Source organism: Symphalangus syndactylus, chromosome 12, assembly GCF_028878055.3.
Source record: "Symphalangus syndactylus isolate Jambi chromosome 12, NHGRI_mSymSyn1-v2.1_pri, whole genome shotgun sequence".
Classification (NCBI taxonomy): Eukaryota; Metazoa; Chordata; class Mammalia; order Primates; family Hylobatidae; genus Symphalangus; species Symphalangus syndactylus.
Window position 1 is genome coordinate 133,381,727 of NC_072441.2, and position 23,619 is coordinate 133,405,345.

Here is a 23,619-nt window from a genome sequence, read left to right on the forward strand (position 1 = left end):
AAATTATTTTTTATCCAAGCCCTGTTGTTATTTCTAAAGGTACCCCCGTCTAGCCATCCAGAGACTATACAATGGGCCTCTCTCCTCTCCTCTGTGGCTCTGATCGCGTCCTTTCAACCTTCATCTTTGTAACCAGAAGGTCCAGGCTTAGGTTCACTGCTACTTGGTCTCCAGCCTCTTCCCAGGAGCCTTGGCTTAGGGTCCTCCTCACACTCCTGCCCCTGCTCAATCCGCAGTCTGTGTGGGTCATGCTGTCCCAGCCAACCAATTGCTGCCTGTGCAGTGAGGCAGGATCAGAAGCAACACACACCATTCTGGGCTCCAGAGGTCACTGGTCCTGAGAACTTTCCTCCTCTCAATCCCTACTGTGGCTCTCTCCACTCGCTGTATCACAGTTATGGGCCGTTACTGGTTTCTGTGTCTGTTTCCCGTCAAAGGACTACGAGTTCTTTGAGGGCAGGGTCTACATGTGATTCTGTTTGAGTTGCTGGGTTCTGGCAGGCCTTCAGTGAATGTGTGAATATGCAGTGAATGAATGCTTGTGTACTTTCTTCCTCTCCTTCTAGATGGAAAATCTAGAAGGATCTATTATCTTGGTTCTCTATTAGTTTTTCCCAGGCCTGGCTACCCTTAGGAATAAGGAGGGGTAGATGTGCAAAGGAACTACTATCTGTCTGTCTATTTATTTATTTAGAGGGTTTTCCTCTGTCACTTAGGCTGGAGTTCAGTGGCACAAACACAGCTCACTGCAGCCCCAACCCCCTGGGCTTAAGGGATTCTCCCACTCACCTTAGCCTCCCTAGTAACTAGGATCACAGGTGCACGTCACCATGCCTGGCTAATTTGTGTGTGTGTGTGTGTGTGTGTGTGTGTGTGTGTGTGTGTGTGTGTGTGTGTGTTTGTAGAGATAGGATTTTGCCATGTTGCCTAGGCTGGTCTTGAACTCCTGGGCGCAATTGGTCCTCCACACTCAGCCTCCCACAGTGCTGGGATTACAGGCATGAGCCACTGTGCCTGGCTGGAACTACCTTTTCATATTGGTAGAGCACCCCAAGATCACATAGTGGAGGGCCCCTGAATGGCCTTAGGAAACAGTACAAAGCCCTTACCGTGTCCTTTGAGGTCCTGCATGGGCTGTATCTCCTGCCTTCCTCATCAGCCACATTTCCTGCTTGATTTTCTGTGCTCAGGGACTCTGGCCTTGATTTGATTCCTTCCAGTCCTTAGCATGCCCCCAGTCACCCCACCTCTGCCCTTCCCCCACCCCACCTCCAGTCAGCCAGCCAGCCAGGCAGCCAGCCAGCTTCTACTTACCTGTCCTCAGGGAAGCATTCCCCACCTAAGTCAGACTCCCCTTTTCTGTCCTATTATAAAAGCTTATGTGTCTTGTTGGAACCTTTATTACAGTTCCTTTGAGCTTAAGTCTCTTTGAGAAAGCCGTGGAAGCTCTCTGAGGACAGTATTGTGCTCTGTTGCTATATATGTGCATATAGCCTGGCATGTAATAGGCTCTCAGTAAATGTTTGTTGTGAATGAGTCAGTGTGATTCCAGAGCCTGCACTCTTCCATCATATTATGGTAGAGTGAAGGCTGATTTGACCAAGGAAGATACAGGAGCCAGGATGTTGGGTGCACCCCAAAGAGAAGGTTCTTTGGGCCTTAGCTCTGGAGGATGGAATTTCAACCTTCTCATCCTTTTTTTCCCTCCAAACATCAGAGAAGAGAAGGGCTTCATCTGATTCTAAAGGTTTTTACTTTCTTCCTGGGTGATCTTATCTACTCTTAGTTTCTTGTACCACTCATCTGCTTCTTAGGATTCTGTCTCAGCTCAGACCACTGGTCTGAGCTCCTAGCCTACACCTTCCCTGGGTGCCCCACCTATGGCCCACTGAAGGCCATATGGGTCCTTCTTGCTGATTTCCTTCAGTGTTGTTTTGCAAATATGTTTACATGTCTCTCCCTCTAGCCTGGGAGCTCCTTGAAGGCAGTGGCTTGGTCTGCTTGATCTGTGTATCTCCAGCACCCAGCACAGGGCTTGGCATGTGGTAGTTCCTCAATAAACAGGTGTTACATGAACAATCTAATGAAGAGGGAGGGGGATCTGGGATGAATGTTTTGAATACCCTTCTTCTTTTTCCCAGGGGGAAAGAAAGTGAAGGCGTGTGTGCTGTGTGAAGCATGCATATACCTTTGTACGTGAGGGGTGGCTGGGTGGGTGGTGGTGGCGGTAGTGCCGCATGCTCAATAAAGGATTATATTTTAATTTGGAAAGCACTTTAGAAACTTAAAGTGCTTTGCCTAAGTGCTGACTGCTATTAGTGTCTCCTTTTTATTAGGAAAAAGGACATGATTTTTCTCTTTTATCTTCAGGCCTGTCCAACTTCTGAGAGTCAAACTTAGCAAAATGCCTGCCCCTTACTGAGGACTAGTTACATGCCAGGTTCAAAGCTTTGGACTTGAAACACAGAATTCTGCTTTGCAGACTGGTTCTGACACCTCTGAGGGGATTAGCCCTAACAGCTCAGTATCAGGAAGGGGGGTGGGAGAGACAGGGTCATTTGACATAGTTCAAGCTGCAGTCTCTAGCCCCTCCTCTCTCCATCTAGGCCTGGGTGGGAGAACATAAGAACTTAGAATGTTTTGGGGAAATGGAGGAACATCCCAGTTGTTATCAAAACTCACTTGTTTTAATGATATGAAGGGCCAGCTTCTGAGAGAGGATTGGGGAGGAATGGCCTCAGGGAGCTGGGTTTGGTCAGCTATCACCAGGGATGATAGGACCAAGAGGCAGAGACATCACAGCTGCTGGACCTGGTGCTGTTAGGAGCCGTCAGAGGGCTGGGTTAGAGGGAGGGTGTATGTGTAGCAGTAGCAGAGGGAATTCTGGCGCAGGAGGCCGTGAGGGAGAAACTCACCTCTGTGCCTTACAAGCGCCTTTGAGGGCCTTGCTGAAGGAAAAGGTGACATCCCTCCCCATGGAGATGATTTGGTGCAGCAGTGGTGGGAAGTCTGGAAGGCCCCAGCTAAGCCCTGTAGTCGGGCCTCTCTGTTTGGCTTCTGCCCCAGGCTTCTTTCCTGAGGAACCACAAGATGGACAAGCACCCTGGACTGTCTCTGCCAGCCCTGGATGTGGAAAGCTTTGCCCATGACTGAGGCACTGGGAGTGGGGCTTTGGCCCAGCTGGCAAGTGCCCTGCAGTCCCTGTCTCCTAATCGGGTCCTGATCTGGGGGAGCCAGGATGGGGGTGGGTTGGGGGGAGTACATTGAGCCAACTGCCTTAACTGAATTTCCATACCTCCTGTTGTTAATTATAGAGATGTAATAATGCGATTAGTGCACGATTAAAAAAAATCCCTGATATGATTACCATGGATTTAATATCACATGATATATCATTATATCGTTATGCAGTGACAGATGTAATTGAAATACACTTATTGGAGCCGGGGGTGGTGTTTCATTCAATCCCCAGCACCCCGGGGAGGAAAGGGCTGGCTAAAAAGAAGCGGTGGGAGAGGAAATTGTAATGAAAACAAAGAAAACTCACAATGTAGCTCTCACCCTGGGCAGCTGGCTCAGACTGACCTGCTGCCTTAGACTCTGTGACAGTGCACGTGGAGCCCCAGACAGGCCACCCTCTTCTGCAGGCACTGAGGCAGCATGGCTCAGGAGCTACTTATCTTATTCTCAACCCAGAAACTTCACTGTCCCCAAGGCCCCTCTGACTCAGCAGTGAAGCCAAGAAATCTGGGAGCAAGAAGGAGAAAACTCCACCTGAAAATACTCGGGACCATAATACTTGGGATCAAACTGAGCTGGTAGCTGTCTGCCACTCCTGGGACCCCCAGTACCAAATGCTGTGGGACCTAGACCTGTGGCATAGCCCCTGCCTTTGCTGTAGTGGTGGCCCAGCACACTAGAGGCAGCCATTGTGTTGGAGGCGGTGAGCAGTAAGGTTAAGTACACATAGACGATAATTATCCCACTCAGGTTCCATTGATGAAGAGAGGCAGCAGCAGCTCTGGGGCCCCTGAAGTATGTTGGTAGCCAGAGAACACTGTACACACAACAGAACTGCCATCTGGGGTTAGGGAGGATGGGCTCGTGTCACCTGATGCAAGTGTCCATCCCTTTGCTGCTTTAGCTGTGCGGGTCAAGCCTCTGCTGGGCCTGAGGAATGAGTTGGGGGATATCCATAGGCTGAGAGTACAGCAAAGGAGGAGACAGCAACAGTTCCCTCTTCCTTAAAACAGGCAGCTGAGCCCCCAGTTCCAAGAATGGCTGTGGGATGGGCCGTTGCTGTTCTGCTGGGCAAGAACAACTATGGTTCCTGAAGGAGACTGGGTAGGATTGGCAGGAGTAGCAGCTCCGGAAACCAGGCCTCCATGCTTGGTAGAATTATACCCGAAGAGATGTCTTTTCTTCCTCTCCCCTTCTCCTCTCGCTTCCCCTTTTCTCAGTGGAGACCACTCAGAGACAGCAAATACAACCCCCCAACCCCCTCAAGAATCTCTCAGCACAATGGGAGACAAAATCCATGTTACAGGTGCCGTTCACAGTATGGGGGATTTAAAGGGGGGATGAGCCAGGAAAGACTATAAAGGAAGGTACGTTTTGAATTGAATGTTGAAAGAGGAGTGTGTGTTCAAATTAGGACAAAATGTGGGAGAAGGCGGAGGACGTTCTAGACAGGCTGAAGGAACTGCTTCATCAAAGGCTTGAAGGCATGAAACAGCAATCCCAGGACTTGGTGGGCAGTAAGGAAGAGGAAGGAATCAAGATTGACCCCCACATTTCTGGCCTGGTAGACCAGGTAGATGGTAATAGCTTTCACTGCAATTTGGGAGCCCAGGAGAAGCAGCAGTTTGAAGAGGAGATGTTGAAATGAGCTTTAAACATATTGAGAATCAAGCATCTATGTGAAATCCAGGGGGAGATTCGAGGTAGGCGATAGAATATATATGTCTGACACTCAAGTAGGGGTAAGAAATACAGATTTGGAAATTAGAAAGGTTGAAGACAATGGACTTGAGGAAATCATCCAAGGAGCCCAAGGAGAGTGGTTGCATATAGAAAAAAATAGGAAGAGAGAGTGCACAGTGGGTGAGTACACAGATACGATGACCAAATGCAGAGGAGACTATACAGGAGATTGTGGGGAAAATGGCAGAGAGCTAGGAAAACTGAGTAGAGTGTCAAGAAGGGAGAAGGGTTTCAGAGATGGAGCAGGCTGCAAAGTGGCGAAGGCAGGTAAGAATCTGAAACTGTCCACAGCTGTGGGGCAGCATGGCGGCAGCTTGACCAGACTGCAGGGTGTGAAGGAGTGAAGGAGGAAGGGAGTGGAGGCAGTCTTGAGAAGTTGGTCATTAACAGGAGAACAGCAGTAGCTGGATAGGATGTGGAATGCATATAGAACTTTAAAAATAATCTAAAACTTAACATAGGTTTCAGAGAGCCAGGCAGTGTTTTAAGCATTTTACAGACAGTAACTCATTTAATCCTCACATCAACTCTATGGGGTAGGAACTATTATAACCCCCATTTTACAAGGAGGAAACCAAGACACAGAGAAGTTATGTGAAAGTGATAGAAATCTAAGCATATGCTTGAATGTTAATGAAGAAGCCAGCAGAGAAGAGGAGGTTAAGGATTTAGAAAGACAAGAGATACTAGATGGAGCAAGGGCCTGAGGAGGTGGGAAAAGGATGGCCTGTAAAGCACAAGTACGGGGTTGGCCTTAGACAAGAAGCACAGTGGCTCCCCTGTTAGAACAGGGGAGGTGAAGGAGCAGGTGGGGAAGGATGCAGATGCATTTGTAGATAAGGGGCTTGCAGAAAGAGCTCTGCCTAGTGGCTTTATTATCTTTGTGAAAGTAGGAAGGAAGTAGGGTTGGTGAGTACCATTGAGGGTTGCTAAGGTTGTGGTCTTGGATCTGTAGTAACCACTTTCTGTATATAAGAATGACTTTTTCTGGCATTGCTGAGCCCAAGAGCAAGTGTGGAGAAATGGAGTCATGGTTGGGGTTTTCCAGAAAAGGTGTGCTCTAGGACAAGTGGGCAGGGTGTTGAAAATTGGGGGATGGGTGGTTGAAGTGATAGATTCAAGGGTTCAGGTTAGTAGAAAAGTACTGAAGCCCGAAAAGGGGATAGACAGACTAGGGGCAGGCGGGGGCTGGGAGGAAGCAAGAGCAGAGGGAGAAAGCAAACAAAAGCTAGAAGGTTCGGAGGCTGGGGCCAGAGTGGAATCCGTCCTTGTGAGATTTCAGAGGGAGGGCAGTTCTGGGTGATAGCAAGGCTCAGGGGGTGGCTGTGGGGAAAGATGACTGAAATAGGTAGAGGAGAAGGTCATTAGAGCACAGGGAGTCAAGAAATTGAGAGGCAAGGTCCATGGCTGGGTTATCTTGTAGATACTGAAGTTACCCAGAGTGATGATGATTTGGAATGAAGTCCCAGAGGGAGAGAGGAAGAATAGTCTAGAAGCAGCAGGAAAGAATTTGAAGACATCTGCAGACTGTATCCAGGAGTGAGTAGGTATTGGCTTGCCAGTTAGTGTTGCTGCATAACTGATCACCCTGACACTTAGTGACTTAAAATAACAACAAATACTGTATTATCCTTCATGGTTTCTGTGACTGAGGAATTCAGGAGGGGATAGGTAATGTGGTTCTGGCTCAGGATCTCTTGTGTGGTTATATAGTCAGGCAGTGGCTGGAGCTGGCACAATGTGGTCAGAGCAGTTGGGGGCTGGCTGGGCCTCTCTCTTTCTTCACCGAGTCTCATGGCTTCTATCTGTGTTCTCTCTGCATGGGTTAGTTTGGGCTTCCTCACGGCATGGCTACCTTGAGGCAGTCTCACTACTTAACACAGCAGCCCCAGACTGCAGGGAAACTTTCCAGTGATTGAGGTGGAAGCTGCCTAAGCATTTTTGCAGTAGTCTTGAAGGGCAGGGATGGTGACAGAGACTTAGTCTTGATGGTAGGTATGTCAAAGTCACAGTGAAAAAAGAGCATATGAGATGGGAGATAGTGTTGCAACCCATCACAGGAAAATACACTCTGCCACAATTGGTGTTAGGCTGAACCTGGAAAAGGGTTCCCTGGGAAAGGGAGAGGGAACTGTATTCTCAAAGGCAAGGTGCATTTTGAGCGATGGCACCAAGAATATCTGGAGGTAGCAGTGGGAGTGAGTAGTCCTGGGTGATCTCAGATATACCTGGAGGAAAGTACTGTCATCCCATCTCGCAGTACAAGAAACTGAGGCTCAGAAAGGTTTAATAACTCATCCAAAGTTATAGTGCTAATAGCTGGCAGAACTGAGCCTTTCTATGAGGCATGGGCTGCTGGGTGTGCCATAAGTATATGTGGCATACTCCACCCTAGTGTTTACCTGTGGCCTCAGGTATTTGGCTCGCCAGCTGTGGAAGTGTTGGTCAGGATAGAGAGTTAGGTAGTAGTTGTGTCTGCCAGACTTTCTCTTCCCTGTCCTCTGGAGTATCACCATCACAGCTTCATCTCTGTTGGGGGTTAGGGGAATGGCAGTTGGTTTGATTTGGTTCCTAGTCTTGAGCAATCGCCTGCAGGGTGACAAGTCATCCAGAGGTATGGTTAAAGGCCTGCTCCTCCTCACCTCTAGGTGGGCTGGATAGGCTGAATATGCTAGCACAGGCTTCGAAACTCTGGGTTTTCTGAAAGTTGCAGAGCAGCCTATTCTGTCTGCAGCCTGAGCTGGGTTCTAGCCGTTTAGCCCAACCATAGCCCTTCCCACTGTGTGTCCACTCCACTCTCAGGGTCCTGGTAGGTAGTATATGGGTGGGCAGAGACACCATAGCAGCTGCTGAGGCCTCTTTCCTCTTTGAAGGATCTGATGCTGCAGCCGATGAGGGCTACTTCATCTATTAAACCCAATACACTTGTCGCAGCTGCTAAGCCCCCGTAAGCCGCCGGGTGCCGTGTTTGTGATGGGACTGACAGTGCATGGAGGAGGCTGATTATACACGATTCCATTTCGCGGGCCCAGCAATGTAATTTCACAGGGCGATCAGCGTTTGCATGTAATAGCAGGCTGTGCTGAGGTGTCAGAATATTAAAGGCGCTAATGGCAAAGCTCCCTGTTACACAGGGGGCCACCCGCCGCGCCTACAGCAGGGCTATGCGGCAGGCCCGTTGCAGATGGCTGGCCACTAAGCTAATGGGGCAGCAGCCAAGGCGGGCAGAGCCACGAGAGGGGAGAGCCAGCCGGGAGCAGCTCGGCACCTGCTTCCCTGCGCATGGAAATTGCAGCAGCCCAGGGGAAGGGAAGCGTGCATGCCTGCCTGGCACAGGGCTGAGGTGGTTTGGCTTGGTAGGCCCAGCATCTTTCACCTCAGCCAGCTCCACCTGTCCCTGTGGCTCACATCAGTACCTGCCCTGGACAGGACTCAGGAGCTCCTCAGTCATCCTCCTACCTGCCCACCCTCTGGCTGCGAACCCCAGGGGCTAGGTGCTGACTCTGCATAGCTGGGCAGGTGGACCCTGATGGCTGAGAGAGATGCAGCCAAAGAAGTGGCACCCAGAGGATTTGGAAGCAGCTTTGGGAAACGGGCTTGGGCACAAGCTCTTGGAGAGAGCTCTTAAATCAGATTCCTGCCCCACACTGATCAAGATCAGAAAGCTTCTGGGCCCCATACCCCCATTCCCCCAAGCTGGCAGGAGAGGGAAGGGAGCAGTGAGAGGGAGCAGGCAGGAGTAAAGAGATGGACACAAGGCCCCTTGATGCCATGTTGCTGCCAGGTACGCAGAGTTGAGAGGCAGTGCCTTAAGATGTGGCTCCCCTCTCTAATTTGGCTGTCCCAGCCACACCCAAGCCTTTATTGTGCTTGCTCATGCCACTTTCCGTTGTCCTTGCTGTGCCTGCTGTCTGGAATGTTGTACTCCCCTGCCACCTGTCAAACTGTCCCAGCCTGCCAGTACCACTCCCTCCAGGAAGCTTTCCTAGCCTCCTCCAACCTCACCAGGGTCTGCTTGTCTTCATTGTCCCCTGTAGGCAATCCAAAGGTCTCAGCCTTGCTGATCCTCCTGCTCTGATGGGTCTCTGAGTGCCAGCCTTGGCTCCTCAGCCGGAATCTCTGAGACATAGCCCATGACACCTCACCCTGATCAGGACTCCCAGGAAGGTCTCTGCTGAGATTTGTAGACAGATACAATCTCTTAAGGAGGGCAAATGGAGGGAGCAAGTAATGGAAGGGTGGCAGTCACCTGAGGGCAAGTCCGATGCATTTGTGGCATGCCAGCATATATGCGCTTGGGCCACTCCATGGCCTGCATATCTTGTGGGGAGAGGCATGGGCTTTAAAAGTGAGTGGTGGGCACAGATGAGTACAGGTGCAGAGGGGTAGCAGGTGTGAGGATCCAGACCATATGTTGGCAGGAGCACAGTTTGCTGTGGGACCACCTATGTTTTGTGGGCAGCTATCTGCGTCTGTTGGCTGTGCCTAAGCAGTACCCAAGATGGCAGGAGCTGGGGGGAGCATGAGGTGCTGGGCCCTGGTACTATGCCTAGGGTGGCCCCGTGAGGCTAGTGGTCACATCTGAAGGTTAGGCTCTGCAGGTGCATGTGTCAGTACCTGGGGAAGATGTGCCAGGGCTCTCAGCAGGGCCAACAGCGGGAGAGCCCAGGCTGAGGGAGAGCAGTTTTAATTAACTGTTTTTAATATCATTTTGGACTTTGGCTGGTATGTGAAGGTCCCGCTGGAAGCAGCATTTGTAAAAATTAAATCCCTCTTATTAGGAGCTTGGCAGACCCATGTGCATGCGCCACCCTCTCCCCCACCCCATGCCCCCCCCCCCCCAGGAAGTGCTGGATGAGGCCATGTCACAGCAGCAATTGGTTATCACGCCTTATCTGGGAATATGAAACTGTGCGGCATGACACCCACGGCCACAGTGGAGATGCCAATTCATCTCGCCCTCGCTCTGACAAGCCAGACTGCCCTTCCTGAAAGGCATCCGTCAGGCAGGACCGGGTTGCTGCCTTGCCTGGCAACTCTGCTTTCCTGCCAGGGGCCCAGCTTTCCCTGGTCCAGCCTGGCCCTCCTGGGCTCTGCTGTCCTCCATCCCCCTTTCACACGTCCCAGTCTGTGGAAGATCTTGGGGAGTCATAATTACAATAATAATCTAATCACGGTGACGCGGCAGGGCAAGCATCTAATGTTATCTGAAGTGGTCTTCCCGCTTAGCTGCGATAAGACTCAGGATGACGTGCAGATAACGTTGAGCTGCCCTGTCCCCGAGCCATAAGCAGAGCGGAGGGGCCTCAGCAGCCCTGCCGCCCGCCCGTCGCTTTAAGCCGGGAAGCGGCAGCACCTGCTAATGCAAGTGTTTAATATTTGATGGGCTGGGATAAAGCAGGATCACCTTCGAATTGAATTGAGTGTCAGCCGAGAATCTATTACTGAAATTCGGGTGTGATTTGACAGCAAAGTAGACGATGTTATTCTTCACTAGTTACTGCAATCTTCTCCCCGACATCACTTAAATATTTTTTTCTTTGCTTGAGTAAACACACATTATCCTTCTTTTTTCCCCCTTCCTTCCCTTTTTCCTTTTTAGAGGGGAAAAAAACCCATCCAGCTTGCCTTCTCCAGGCTGATAGAGTAGATTGTTATTTCTTTATTTGTCCTATTAAATGGAATTTCTGATCGTTTAATCCGGCCTTTGTAAGTGATTTTAAAGTACTTGAAAGGCGGCCGCCACTGCTCTCTGGCCCACTGCGCTCCAGCCTCAGCCCTGACCAGGTTCAGCGGCTCCTCTGGCTATGCACCGCCCACTGGCTGCTTCCCTCACTGCCTCCATCCCAGCTCTGCCCTGGCTCTGGGCCAGCATCTTCTTCCCTGTCCTTGAGCCTCACACTCAGCCCCTGATTTGTGGGTTCAGCTGTGGCCTGGGAAAGGGTGGGGGAAGGCTGGCTGGGAAGTTGGGCTGTGGCTGGTACCTCTGCGGTCAAGGAGAATGGCTTTAGAGGGTGGTAAGGTTTAAGTACCCTGTCTCCTAGTACCCATGGGGCTGGAGTGTTGGTTCCTGCAGCTGGAAAGGAAGGGTGGACACAGCATCTGGGCCCTGGGCCCTGGCACAGATGCTGTGTGCAGCCTCCCATTTTGTGTTTCTGACCCTGTGCTGGGCCCTCTCCCCTGCGTGTTAGTGGGATGGAGACCTCCTGGGACTAGCAAAGGGCTGGACCACTGCAGTGCTCATCTACTCACAGCTGGCAGTCACTTTGGTTCCATCATTGGACCCCCTATCCAACTTCTAGAAACTCACCCAAGCTTCATTCTGACCACTGCCCTGTACGCTGTCCTGCCACTGGTAGAAGGGCAGCCTGGTGTTTGGGGACTTCTAAAGTGAGGGGATGGGTAATGTTTGAAGGCCCAACTAGCTACCAGGCCTACCAGGAGAAGCCCAGGATTTGGTTAACAGGCTGAGCAGGAATTAAATCCTATTTGGCTACTTCATAATGATCTAACCTATGTTAAGTCTCTTCTTTCTGGGCCTCAGTTTCCTCATCTGTGGCATCAGGTCAGTCATGGCTAAAAGCGACTGTGAGGGAAGGCTCTGCCCTTGCCCTGCCATGTGTGCCCCCCCAGGTGGAGGTTGCTGGCAGCCAGGTGGTGAGGGAAGGGGATGGAGGGGGGGGCAATGGAGTACTGGGGCCTGAGCAGATCGATGCCCCCAGCACTTCCTTCCCCATCCCCAGGAAAACAATTAAGTACAGATCGATGGGTGGCCGCTTTGAATATGCATAAGTGAGCACTTGACCTTCAGCAGAGCATCTGCGCCCCCCACCACACACACACACACACACACTCTCTCTCTCTCACACACACATACATACACACACACGCCCCTTGTACTCCCCTCCCAGCTGCTTGAGTTGACCAAGTGACCTTACTCCTCTCCTCAGTTGAGCCACCACGAAGCTGCCAGATCCTTCCGTAGCCTGGCCTGCTTGTAGTCAAAAGCACCTTGACCGTGGCACCTTGCTGACCAGCTCTCACTTCAACATTTCTGTCTGTGAGGTGCAGTTTGGATGCACTGGTTTCCAAGGTTCTGCCTGAGGCTAGTCTTTGTGAACAGTAATATTGTGAGGAGGAGGCTGGGGGCTCTTGAAAGGGGAGATCCTAAGGAGGGGTGCAAGGTGCAGGTATGCCCTTGTGAGAGGAGGGCTCCTGAGAAGGAGGAGCCTCGTGAACGGGAACTCCTTAGAGAGGAGTCCTGGTGAGGGGCACCCGTTGAGGGCCAGGGACTCAGATGGGGAGAAGCCCAGGAGAAAAGGCACTCTGGAGAAGGAAGGGACTTTCTGCTGGGTCGGGGGAGGACCTGGGTGGAGAAGGGACTCTCACGAGATGGCATTATGAAAGGGATTCCTTGTTGGAAAGATTTGGGGGGTGGGGGGAAGACCTTGTGCGTGGGGTTGGTTCAGAGGGTCAGGGCCTCCGTTAACCACTTGCCTCCTGTCTTCCAGGCTTACAGCTTCGCCATGGGCTGCTGGCCCAAGAATGGACTTCTAGACATGAACAAGGGCCTCAGCCTGCAACACATAGGCCGGCCCCACAGCGGCATTGGTCAGTCCCTTCGCATATTCCCCCGGCAGCTCCATCCATCATCCCTTGCCCGCATGCCCCAGTCCCCAGGCACACAGAGAGTTTCCATGGCTCATTCAGTGCCCCAACAGGGCTCTCTACATAGCTGGGGGGATGGCAGAAGGGGGGTGGAATGAGAAAATTACTGAATGGGACCACTGGAAGGCACCACTCAAAGTGGTATTTTGGAGGAGGCTGGGGTCTGGGCTTTCGGTGAGTCACAGGTGGCCTTGGACTCAGGCCAAGGTCCCCCCTCACTGGCTGCATCTCTAGTGGGCAGTGTCCTCAGTGGGTGGGGACATGTCAGCTTACCCACCCCCCATGGAGCTGGAGGAGGCTGTTTAATATTGTGTCAAGTCTGTGGCCACTAAACTGGACGATCAATGGGAGTTAAGGAGATGAATTATTTAAACCTCACCAGCTTTTAATTAGTCGGGATCCTTCTGACCGATGACTCCGTCCACAGGGTATTGACTCCCCCGCAGGAGCAGCAGCCTCCATTGAGCGGTGCCTGGGTTGAGGGGGGCCACTCGGGGTACCAAATGGGGGTATACCCTCAAGGGGATTCTTGTTTGGAAGGAAACTGGAGTGGCTATGATTCCAGGCAGTTGGAGGCTCTGTTAGTTTCTGATCTATCAGTATGAATATGTTATCTGTCTATCTGTGTGTCTGCATATGTGTGACACCTTTAGCTGTATGTCTGTGTGTCAGACTGAGAGTATAATGTGTCCATGATTATACATGTCTGTTGGGGAGCGTGTAACAGTATATCTGTATTTTTCTGAGGGCATGAGTCTGTGTGGAAGCAGCTACCAGTCTGTGTGTGTATCTGTCAGGTGTGTCTGTTCAGTTCTGTATATCTTACTTTGTTTGCATATGCACATGTGTGCATGCAGATGCTCTCAGGTAGGGCACCTGACCAAGCATAGGCCTTGTTCCAAGTGGGGAAGAGCCAGAGTGTCTCTGGGCAGTGCGCTGACATTACCACAGCCTGTGAGCCTTTGGGGTCGCATCATTGTGGGGGGGACTGGAGAGAGAATACCAGTCACCTCCTTCATAGTAGACCCCTTATCCATTCCAGACATTCACTGGTGCCTTGTGGGTGCTGGGCGTGCTGAGTAGAAGTTTCTGTTCTCAGTGAGCTCGCATCCTGGGAAGAGACAGGAAATAGGTGCTTGCCACCCAGGGTACTTAGGGCTGTGATAGAAAACACCTGGGTTGCCCCAAAGGTGGTTTTCCCTCTCCTCAGTTGCCAAGTAGCTTCTACTTTTTCAGTTACCTCTCACTAAGAGGTAGTGATATGGGGGCATCTCACCCCAGGAGGGATGCCCTCATATTCTTATTGGGACATTTCAAGGGTTTCCCAGGGCCCAGGCTAAGAGGAAGTGACCAACAGGCCTGGGGAACTGGGGGTACTCCACTATAACTGCTGTTCCCTCTCATAGATGTTTTCCAAACAATCTAGAGAAGATGCCAAACCCAGCAGGGTAATATGCTTGGGAGGTCAGCAGGAAGTTTCCTAGAGAAGAGGACACTTGAATTGGGATCTCTGAAAGATGAATAGGAGTTTGCTGGGCAGAAAAATGGGGGAAGGGTATTTTAGGTAGGAGGACTCTGTAGAAAGGCCTGTGGGCATGAGAAACCCAGTGTGTTGAGGACAAGTTCAGACACCTACAAGAAGCTTCCCATGACTGGAGTGGCAAATTTGGGTTAGGAAACAGCTAGAAAATAAACAGAGACATAAGCAAGGCCTTGAATGCCTGGTTAAAGGGTGTGGACTTTTCCTGCCATTTTGAGGAGACACAGGAGGTTCGTGAGTGAGAGAATGACGTGATCAAAGCTCTGACTCAGAATCAATGAGGCAGTTTGTGTTGCACAAAGCTAGTTCTTAGTAGATGCTCAATAAATGCATATGGGTGGTTGAATGAATGAGTAGGTGAGTAAATGAATCAATGAAAGAGTGATGGGAAAGGGAGGAACCAAAGAGGACCAGTGAGAAGACTGGCATTGGTCCAGGGAAGGAAGAACTGGCTGGGGGCTAGGGATAGCCTGGGTTAATGCACCCCACATATACTTTATCTGGGTGCCTGTTCTATCATCTGTCCCAGGGTGTGTGTGTGAGAAGGGGTTCCTTGTTCCCACTCTTTGTGCTTCTTGAGACTCAGCAATGCCCCTGTTGTCTGTTCACCTGTTGACCCTAGGTTAGGAACTCTGAGGTATCCCCTCCTTTTTCAGAAAAGAAGGTTTCTTTATCTGGCTGGGCCCCATGGGGCAGCCCAAGGCTCTGAGTGACAATGGAGTAAGGGCTTTGGAGCCAGAAGTAGTTCTGGTTCTTCCACCCAGAACCCTGTGACCTTAGATGAAGGACAATGCCACCTGCCTCTCTGGGTTGCTGGGAAGGCTTGGTGAGTCCCCTGGGGAAAGTATTCATGCAGTGCTGGGCACACCATGGGGCTGAAGGGGCTCCCTCCTCCGTTGCCAGCACCAGGGGCTCCCCAGGACACTGGGCTTCTTGACACTTGGTCTTTGTAGTCTTTGAATGAAGAGGGCTGCCCTGCCACCTCCAGGCTGGCTCTGAGGTATGAGTGAGGGTGCTTGGAAGGGAGGGAGGATGCAGGGCATTAATTGGGCTAGGAGAGGCGGGGAAGGGGAGGCGTGGGTTTTGAGCAGTGAGGTTAATGGCCCTCGCACCAAAGAGACAGCTTTAATGAGCTTCAGCTGGCGATGCCCCGAGTTACTGTGCGTGCTAAAAGGGTCGCGCTGTAAGAGTTTGATGTGGACTGCTTCCCAGCCCTGGGGGTCAGAGGTCAGCTCCTGTCACTGGCCACTCAGTCTGGTCCTTAGTGACATGGTGCTAATTAACTGTGTGAGGAGCTGCCAGCCTGGAGTGGGGAGTGGTATGTGTATTGGCGGAGTGGGGGGGGGGGGGTGAGGAAGCATTGGGTGGCTTCCAGGCAAGGGTGCTGCAGATCCCATAGCTGAGCCATGTCCAAGGTCTGCTCAGTCCTCCTGCAGTGCCACAGGGGTGTGGCATGCGTGGTGTGGAGGTGCTGAGAGAGCACAGAGGCAGACTTGGGGTGATGGGTGTGGGGAAGGGGCTCAGGCCATAGGGGAGGGGGCTACTAGGATGGTTGTGTGTGGGAAAGCTGTAGGAGTGTTTTGGGCAGGGGAGTTACATGGTCAGTGTTGGCTTCAGTCAGAGGATGCTCATAGTTTGTAGGGGAAGGGCTAGTGAGGAGAGACTGCAGACAAGGAGGCTGAAGGGGAGGGGCAGCAAGGTAAGCAAGAGTGCATCGGCCCTGGAAATAGAGGTAGGACACCAGGTAAACTTTCTTTCATTCCGTACACACTACCTTGGACCTACCATATATCAGGAACCATGGTAGGTGCTAGAAATGTATTGGTAACAATGGCAGACACAGTGCTCTGCCCCCACAGAGCTCACAAATGGAGTTGTGGGCTTGGCCCTGGGGACTGAGGGTGAAGTCAGGTTTAGGGATGGCCAAGGAGGGTCCGGAGGTGGTGCAGCACTGGACAGAAAGGCTGCTGGAGGCTTGTCAGTGTGACATCATAGTCAGGGGAGGGCACTTCCTCCTGGGGTAGCGGATTTGGCCTTGGGAGCCTGGTGAACAGCATGGTGCCAGAGCAGGTTGTGGTGAGTAGGGCCTGCATGCATCTAGAACTGCTGACTCCAGGGCTGTCGATGGTCTCTGTCCGCATCCTTAGTTTGGACCACAGGCTCTGAGGGAGGGCATCCTCCACAGGGGACTGCTGAGTGGTCCTTCATTCATTTCAGCAAAGGGGCAGTAAGCACTCACATTATTTGGAAGCACTTTATGTTAACTAATTCAGTTTTCACAACAGTCTTATGAAGGCAGGCATCATCATTCCCATTTTATAGATGAAGAAACTGAGGCTCACTGAAGTGAACTGCCTAAGGTCACACAGCCAGTTGGTTGAGGAGCCAGGATTCAAACCCAAGCCCATGTGAGTGCAGAGCCTGTGTTGTTATCACTGCAGAACTATGAAGCACCCTTTTGGTATTGGGCTTTGCGCTACCAATAGAGACGATGTGGAAGAAAACAAGCTCGCTTCCCTCATTTCCCTCAGCGTCAAGTGAAACATGCAGGCCTGAACAGAGCTTCAGCAGCAGCAGCTAAGGAAGAAAGCGAAGGCAGCATCACCACTCCCTCTCTGCTGCTACAGTCACCCTGAGCCAGGGACCTGCAGCTGTTGGCATCTGACCTCCTTCTGGCCCTGACGGTTCTTTGTGATTTCAGTTCTCTACCTCATGGCCCAGGAAAGTTCTGCTAATCTTCCAGGGGCCACCCCCTCTGGGAATCTCGCCTAGCCCTCCCAGTATGAGTGTTCAAAACACACACTTGGGCCCTATTATAATTTGTCAGAGGTAATGATCTGGCCATACGTACTTGGGTTGTCTAAGGGCAGGGCCTGGGCCTCCTTCCCTTCTTTTTTGGAAATCTGCACAGGAAATGTCAGTAAAATCTCACCTGCTATTGTAACTTGGAGGCCCCACAGACTACTGCTGGTTTCAGCTGGCTAGGAGAGTAACTGGAACCTTCCCTGATGCCCGGCTGGGTGGTCCTGCCTAGGAGCTTGGCCCCTCTGCTCTGGGATGGAGAAGGATCCCGCTGAGGCTTGTGGTACAGGTGGCATGGCCAGAAACCAAGTGGACTCTCAAGAGCTTGCTACCCAGAACTGTTTGGCAAGAAAGCTGGGCTGGCAGGTGGCAGAGTGGGGCCCTGGGCCCCAGGGGGGCAGTGGGCTGGCCTGTGGTCTCCCCTGAAGGAGTGGGGTGTCTATCAAGAGTCCAGTCAGAACGCATTAGCTCTGTGACATGGATCTCATTAGTGCCCGTGAGAGGTGTCACTGCGGGAGAATCGTCGGCTCAGGGAGACGCTTGTACCAAAAGGAAGAAAGGACAGTGACAGCCTTTTCTCTGCCGCCTCTGCCGCCACGCTCACTGGGCTGCCCGCCCTCCTCCTCGTTGTGGGGGGGGTGGGGGTGCTGGCTAATGAGCTCGTCTGCAGTACAGCTTTGCCTTCCCTCCTTGAAGTTTCCCGGGTCCCTCTGAAGACCTCGGGCCCAGGATTAGCACACACCAAACGCCAGCCCCCCTCTTGCCCAGCAGGGAGTTCCTTCTGATCACCCTATTCCTGCTGCCATAGGCAAGGAAAGGGGGTGGTACCAAGATAGAGCCACTGTGGCCTGGGGGAGGGGGCCTTGCACCTCTGGGAAGCCTCAAGCCCCTCTGCATCCCTTGACAGAGTGACCATGTCCACCTCTCTGCAGAGGGTTCTTGCTTCCCAGAGCTGCAGTCTTCTCCTCCCATCCCCTTTCTCCATGACATCTAGCCTGGCAGTGTCCCCATTCCTGTGGGGGACCCCCATTCAAGGCAAGGAAGAATGTGAGGACCTTGGCTGAGGGTTTAGGAGGTAGCATTTAGATCTGATGGGATGTGGGACTTTCTGGCTCAGCTAGAGAGCCTCAGAATCAGGGAGATTCATGAAGTCTTCTGGGCTTCAGATGACCTGTGTGGTGATGCATTGATGTGAGGCCTCTACAGACCTTGATGTCCTTCTCCCCATCTGTCCCGGAGAGGTAACTTGCCCGCCTCCCCCAGCTTTGGCCACCTTCAGGGCTGGGAGGGGAGAAGTCAGCCCCACCTGCCTTATGGGGAAGGGCAGAGCACAGTAGAGTGTTTGCTTCTCCAACACTACTGCCCCCTCCCATCCAGTTCTTTCTGGTGTGGCCCTAAGAAAGTGAGAAGCCAGGCAGATGGATGGTCATGAGAAGGGTTAACTCTCCCGTCATTGACAGGGTCTGCACTGGCCTGCCTGGATAGTGCCTGGGGAGAGGGTGCTGGCTCCTTCCTCCCTGAGCTGACCCCCTTGGAGCCCAGAGACATCTGAGGAATTGGTTCTTGCCAGACACCAGACTATTCTTCAGTAACAACCATAGATGGAAGAATGGCTAGATGGATGGGTGAGTTGATGGACTAGATGGGTGGGTGAGTTGATGGACAGATGGATGGAGGAAGGTTCTCCTGTATGTATGTATGTATGTATGTATTATGTGTGTTTGATTCTTCAGGAAGTACAATCTTTGTTTCCCCACCTTCCTAGCCCCAGGCCCCGGCCTCGCCTCCCCTTGTCTCTCTCTGTATCTCCTGTCAAACCATCGCAGACTTAAGTGACAAAGAAATCAGAAAGACAGATCAATGCCGGCCAAATTAGCACTTGCAGATAGACTGTGCGGGGATGTCAGCGCCCTGACCCCTGGTGATCTTGCAGCCTCCGCTGCTGATATTATGCAAATTGCATCCATCTGGCAGGACCCGCATGTTGGCTGCTCCTACTCAGAGGAGTAATGGGCTGGGGGTGGGCGGGAGTGTTACAGCAAGAGTCAGTGAAGTGTGTGCGTGTGTGTGCATGTGTGAGCATGTGTTTGAGTGTGTGTGAGGGCGTGCGGTGCCCACCAAGCACTGGGCGGTGATTGAGTGATTGACAGGGCAGATAAGGGACTGCATTGGATTCCTTTGGGCTGGGGGATTAGGAGCAGCCACAGATGGGAGATAACTGGACTTCATTTCAGTTTATTTTCCTCCTTATCCCCTCTCCCCACCTTCACTCCCCGAAAACACAATATCTGTAGTTTGTGTTTTCATCAATATTTGCAAGTCATTACCACTGGTTTAAGGTGAGAGACAATGTCAGGGCCCAGACCAGGCCAGCCCCTCCCCCAGTTCCTGGTACCCTGAGAATCAATCCCTAGAGCAGCACAGACAGCCTTCACTCCAGTGGCATTCACAGCAGCCCCTCCTTTCAGGCCCACGGTACTCATGGGACAATCCACACCTCATGGGCTAGCCCTGCTGACCTACCCCATCTGACCTAATGCCAGCTGACATTCCTTAAGCTGGGCCCTGCCCTTCACCTGCAGCTACTGTGGGACATCCCTCCCTATGCTTTGGCTCCAGCATAGGTGCTCTGTCCTCAGTATTAGCTGTGCCCCCTGGGGCTGCCCCTACCCTTCTGCAGGGTTCTGGACCCTTCCTCTTAGCTCCTCCCATCCTGGACACTACTGACCAGGCCTAGGCCCCACTGGGCAAAGTGGGGCCTGTGGCCTGCAGAGAGGGGAATTTGTTTGGTCTGGTCTGAATCACACCAGTGTCATTCTACGTTTGCTGAGGGCCAGGTATTAGTACAGAGGGCTTTATGTCTGTTCTGTCATTGAATTCTCAAACCCCGTGATAAGGGCTGTCATCTCTACTGGATGTGAGGAAACCGAGGGTCCAGAAGGTTGTCATGACCGAGAGCTGCTCAGCAAGGAAGTGAGAGAGCAGGAATTTGAACACATCTTTCCTAGTCTAGGGTTGGAGTTCTTCACCACCATGAGTACTGCTTTCCTTCCATTCCACCAGCTGCAGACACATGACATGTCACCACGCCTGGATCCATTTAAGAGAGCCATCCTTGTACCGTAGGCAGAGAAGTTCATTCAGCTACTAGCCTGTGAACACAGACCCTGACTCAGACCTCCTACTAGGCTAAACCAGGCAAAAGGGGACTGGAATCAAATAGGCCCTGCTCCCAGGAACTGTGTGTCTGAGACAGTTGGGCTGTAGCAAGAAGGACACACAGAGGACAGAATGTACCCAGCGCCTGAGCCAGCGCAGGAGTGTGTCCCAGCACACGGCCTCCAGGCCCATGTAGCTCAAGGAGGGGCTGGTGTAGCCCAAGCCAGCCTGCTGTGGTGGCTGAGGGTATAGCTGTCCCAGAGGCCCCTCCAAAACTGGGTCCCTGCTGTACCCTCCCACCAGGCAGGGCTGGGAGCTGGGAGTGCTGGGGACATGTCCGGGGACACGTGTGCAAGGGGAGCTTGTCCTAATGAGGAGAACATGGCTGCTAGTTAGGCAAGGGGCGGGCGGGGAGCGGCAGAGCTGATTGAAGGCAGGGGCAGGGGTCAGACAATTAGGCCCAGATCCTGCCGTTTGATGTGAGTTCTGAGGCCTCAAAGCCTCCCTTCAGCCGGCTCCCTCCACTCCCTCCTCTCCCTCCTCTTTCCTTTCTTCTTCTGCCCAAAGGCAGGAAGGATGGAAACGCTTACACTCACTGTTACTATTATTAAACCCTGCGGCAGGCCAGCCAGACCCCAGGATTCCTGCCCACAGGGGGCACCCCAGGCCCCCAGGAGGTTCCTTGGGCCCCAGAGGGAACATCTGGCCAGAGGCCAAGGCCAGGCCAGCTGAGCCCCAGGGCAGGGTAACCCTGCCCCTCTTGCTTCTGAGGCAGGAGAGTGAATGGGGCTGCCCAGCGACAATTTGGGCTCTGGACTCTGGGCTCTCAGGGCCATATCCCAGGCCTGCATTAACTATCACCTTCTGCAGCCACTTAGTTCTTTTCTATCCTGGCCTGGGGCTGAGGGTTGAGGGCGTGATTCTTCATGCTCATATCCCATCACACAGTGATCTGCAGCAGTCACATCAAGACCTTTTGCCACAAGATGGAGATAACGTAGAGCCTTGCAGCCCTACAGCACTGTCACGCACCCCAGAGCAGACCCCCACACCAGATATCATAGCCACACATACCATCACAGGCCATACCCACAGGGTCTTGCACATAAGCACCTACTGTCCCCTGCCACAGAGCCCTGAGTTCTTAAGCCCCTCTCCCAGAATAGCTAAGAATAGCAGTTAGATCTTATGTCCAGGGCTGGGGGTTACCAGGCCCCTTCCAGTCTCCCACCCTAGGAAATAAGCCTAGAGAGTTGGTAGTGACCAGGGAGTGGGAGGAAGCTGGATTGGGTGGGGAGGGGGCAGCAGTGGGGAGAGGGAGGGTGGGAGCAGAGATAAATGTTAGCTCATTTCTTCCGTAATTAGTTACTCCCTCATCCCCGCGTTGTAATTGTGAACAAGCTGTAATGTTTAATTAGTCTGTAAATGAAACCCCAATTTCATAATGGCCTGGCTGACAGGGCTAAGTGAGCAGGGGAGGAGGAGGAGGGAACTCTTCCTCCCCTCCTCCTGCAGGGTAGATGCAGGCTGTGGGATCACCTCCTTTTCCTTTCAGCCCCAGTCTGGCCTCTGTGGGGGGAGGCTATGTGATGGGGTTCAGTCCTATACTCTCACTGTGAATATCCCTTCCATGGGCCCATCTTACCAGAGGAAGGGGAGAGGAGGCTCTCAGGCATCCTTCCTGCCTCCCCGTCACTCTTGGGTTGGGATAGGACAGTCAGCCCAACCCAGACGCTTCTGGTGGGAGAAGCTGACTCCGGTGGCCAGGCCCTGTGATCTCCGCAACGATGATGCTTCCTCCCTGGAGGCCTTTGCTTGGAACCTGGCACCTCAAGATCTGGCCCTATACTCCGAAAGGAGCCGGTGATTGGTTTAGGCCCCTCCCCGACCTGTCCCGTCCCACTGCTAGGCGGGATCTAGCGCTGCGCTGACACCCAGGCCGGCCCTTACTCTCCGCAGGGATTATCACTGCAGCCTGCGATAAACCGGAGCTGCCGCAGGGGGGAGCCCGTGGCCCCGCGGCTGCCTCATTGGTCTCTCCTTGTCTCCCCCACAACATCCTCATTGCCTGCACACGCCCCCGCCCCGCCTGCCGCAGCCATAAATCTCAATTTACGAGGGTGGCTCTGGTGGGGGAGGGAGGCAGCACCGCTAATGATGGCTCCTCAGCCAGATTTTTCATGTTGCACAGTCATAAATTTTTAAGAACAGCATGGGCAGCACGTTAGCGAGTTATCGAGGCTGCCTCCGTGCTGGCTGCCTGGCTCCAAGAGAGAAGAGCAGAGGCCGCGTAGGGCCGAGGAGGTATTCTGAGGCAGGGGTGAGGCAGGGCAACCAGAGGAGTCTAAGGCCAGGGTAAGACAGGGCCAAGCAGACGGGCTAGGGCTACAGTGAGCCTGTGCACAGGACAAGGTAGTGCTGCCGGCCGCCGGGAACCAAGGCAAGCACGTGGGTGGGATCAGGCATGTGGGCATGCAGAACATGGCCTTCGGGAGCCCCTGATGGATGCCTCTGCTCCAAGACTTGACACCATGATGTACTGGGAGCCTGGAGACATATGGATTTTCAAAGTGGCCACTTTGAATAGAATTACAAACCCTGAGCATGTGCACAGTGAGGCCTCTGCCCTGGCAGAGCTGCACCTAGTTCATAAACCAGGTGCCTTTTAGGATTGTTCTAGAGAGCTAGGGTGCCTGGGGAAATGCCCACAGCGGGAGCATATCTTGATATGCTGGAACCTGGAGCTGGGCTGACCTCATTCAGTTTAAGGCTCATGCCTTCAAGGTTGAGTGGTACTAGGTAAGTCATTCACTGTGGGATGTGTCTTCCTCCTGAAAATGGGTTGATGCTGGCCTCTGTCAGGCTCACTGGAAGCAAGAACTGTAAAATCCTTGGCCCATATTTGCTCCTTCATCTATTTAAATTTCTAGAAAAGTTTCTGAGGGAAGTGTCTGGGAAAGAGATCATTGTGGGAGATGATGGAGCCTTCCCTGTGTTCAGTCATTCATTCAGAAAATGTTTGCTGAGGTCTTCTGGGTGCCCAGGCCAGTACCAGGGCTTCAGAGGTGAGAGATGCTCCTTCGTGGGAGGTGAAGTGAGCACTTTTGGCTGAGGCAGGTCAATGTTGCCAGCCGTGTTCCTGGTTCTACCATAGGGTTGAGGTGCCATATCCAGCCCTGTTCTTCCATGGAAGCACCTAAGCCTTCAGGGTGCTGAGAGGCTCAAGCAGGTCTTCTCACAAGTCCCCGGGCCAGGTGCTCCCCTGAGTCCCCTGACCAGCCCAGTTGAGGGTTAATGCTCTTGACTACCTCAAGGGTGGGCAAGAAGAGCAAGTAGGACTCCTGGAGTCCCTGGAAGAGGTGGGCCTAGCACGAGGGACAGCCTTAGAAGGCCACAAGCACAAGGTCAAGAAATCACCAGTTGCTCAAGTTGGCAGAGGCAGTGGGAGTGTGTGTTTTGGAAGTGGT

General features: G+C 52.6%; 1 protein-coding gene and 1 long non-coding RNA gene across 18 annotated transcripts in view; both read left to right on the plus strand.

Annotated features, from left to right (window-relative positions):
• ERI3 (ERI1 exoribonuclease family member 3) overlaps positions 1-23,619 on the plus strand; it is a 133,351-nt gene that overhangs the window by 93,968 nt on the left and 15,764 nt on the right. For 12 of the 16 annotated variants that reach the window (XM_063627700.1, XM_063627705.1, XM_063627707.1 and 9 more), the window contains one exon: positions 12,495-12,594. The exons of the other annotated variants lie outside the window; for them this stretch is intronic. In XM_063627700.1, the coding sequence (XP_063483770.1) occupies positions 12,495-12,594 (100 nt within the window). The remainder of the gene's footprint in view (positions 1-12,494; positions 12,595-23,619) is intronic. 16 annotated transcript variants of the gene reach the window in all.
• LOC134734578 (uncharacterized) lies at positions 12,608-17,027 on the plus strand. Of its 2 annotated transcripts, none has more exons than XR_010117699.1 (2): positions 12,608-16,267; positions 16,477-17,027. It is a non-coding gene; the product is annotated as an uncharacterized lncRNA (long non-coding RNA). The 2 variants fall into 2 exon arrangements; XR_010117698.1 differs by having other exon boundaries at positions 16,514-17,027.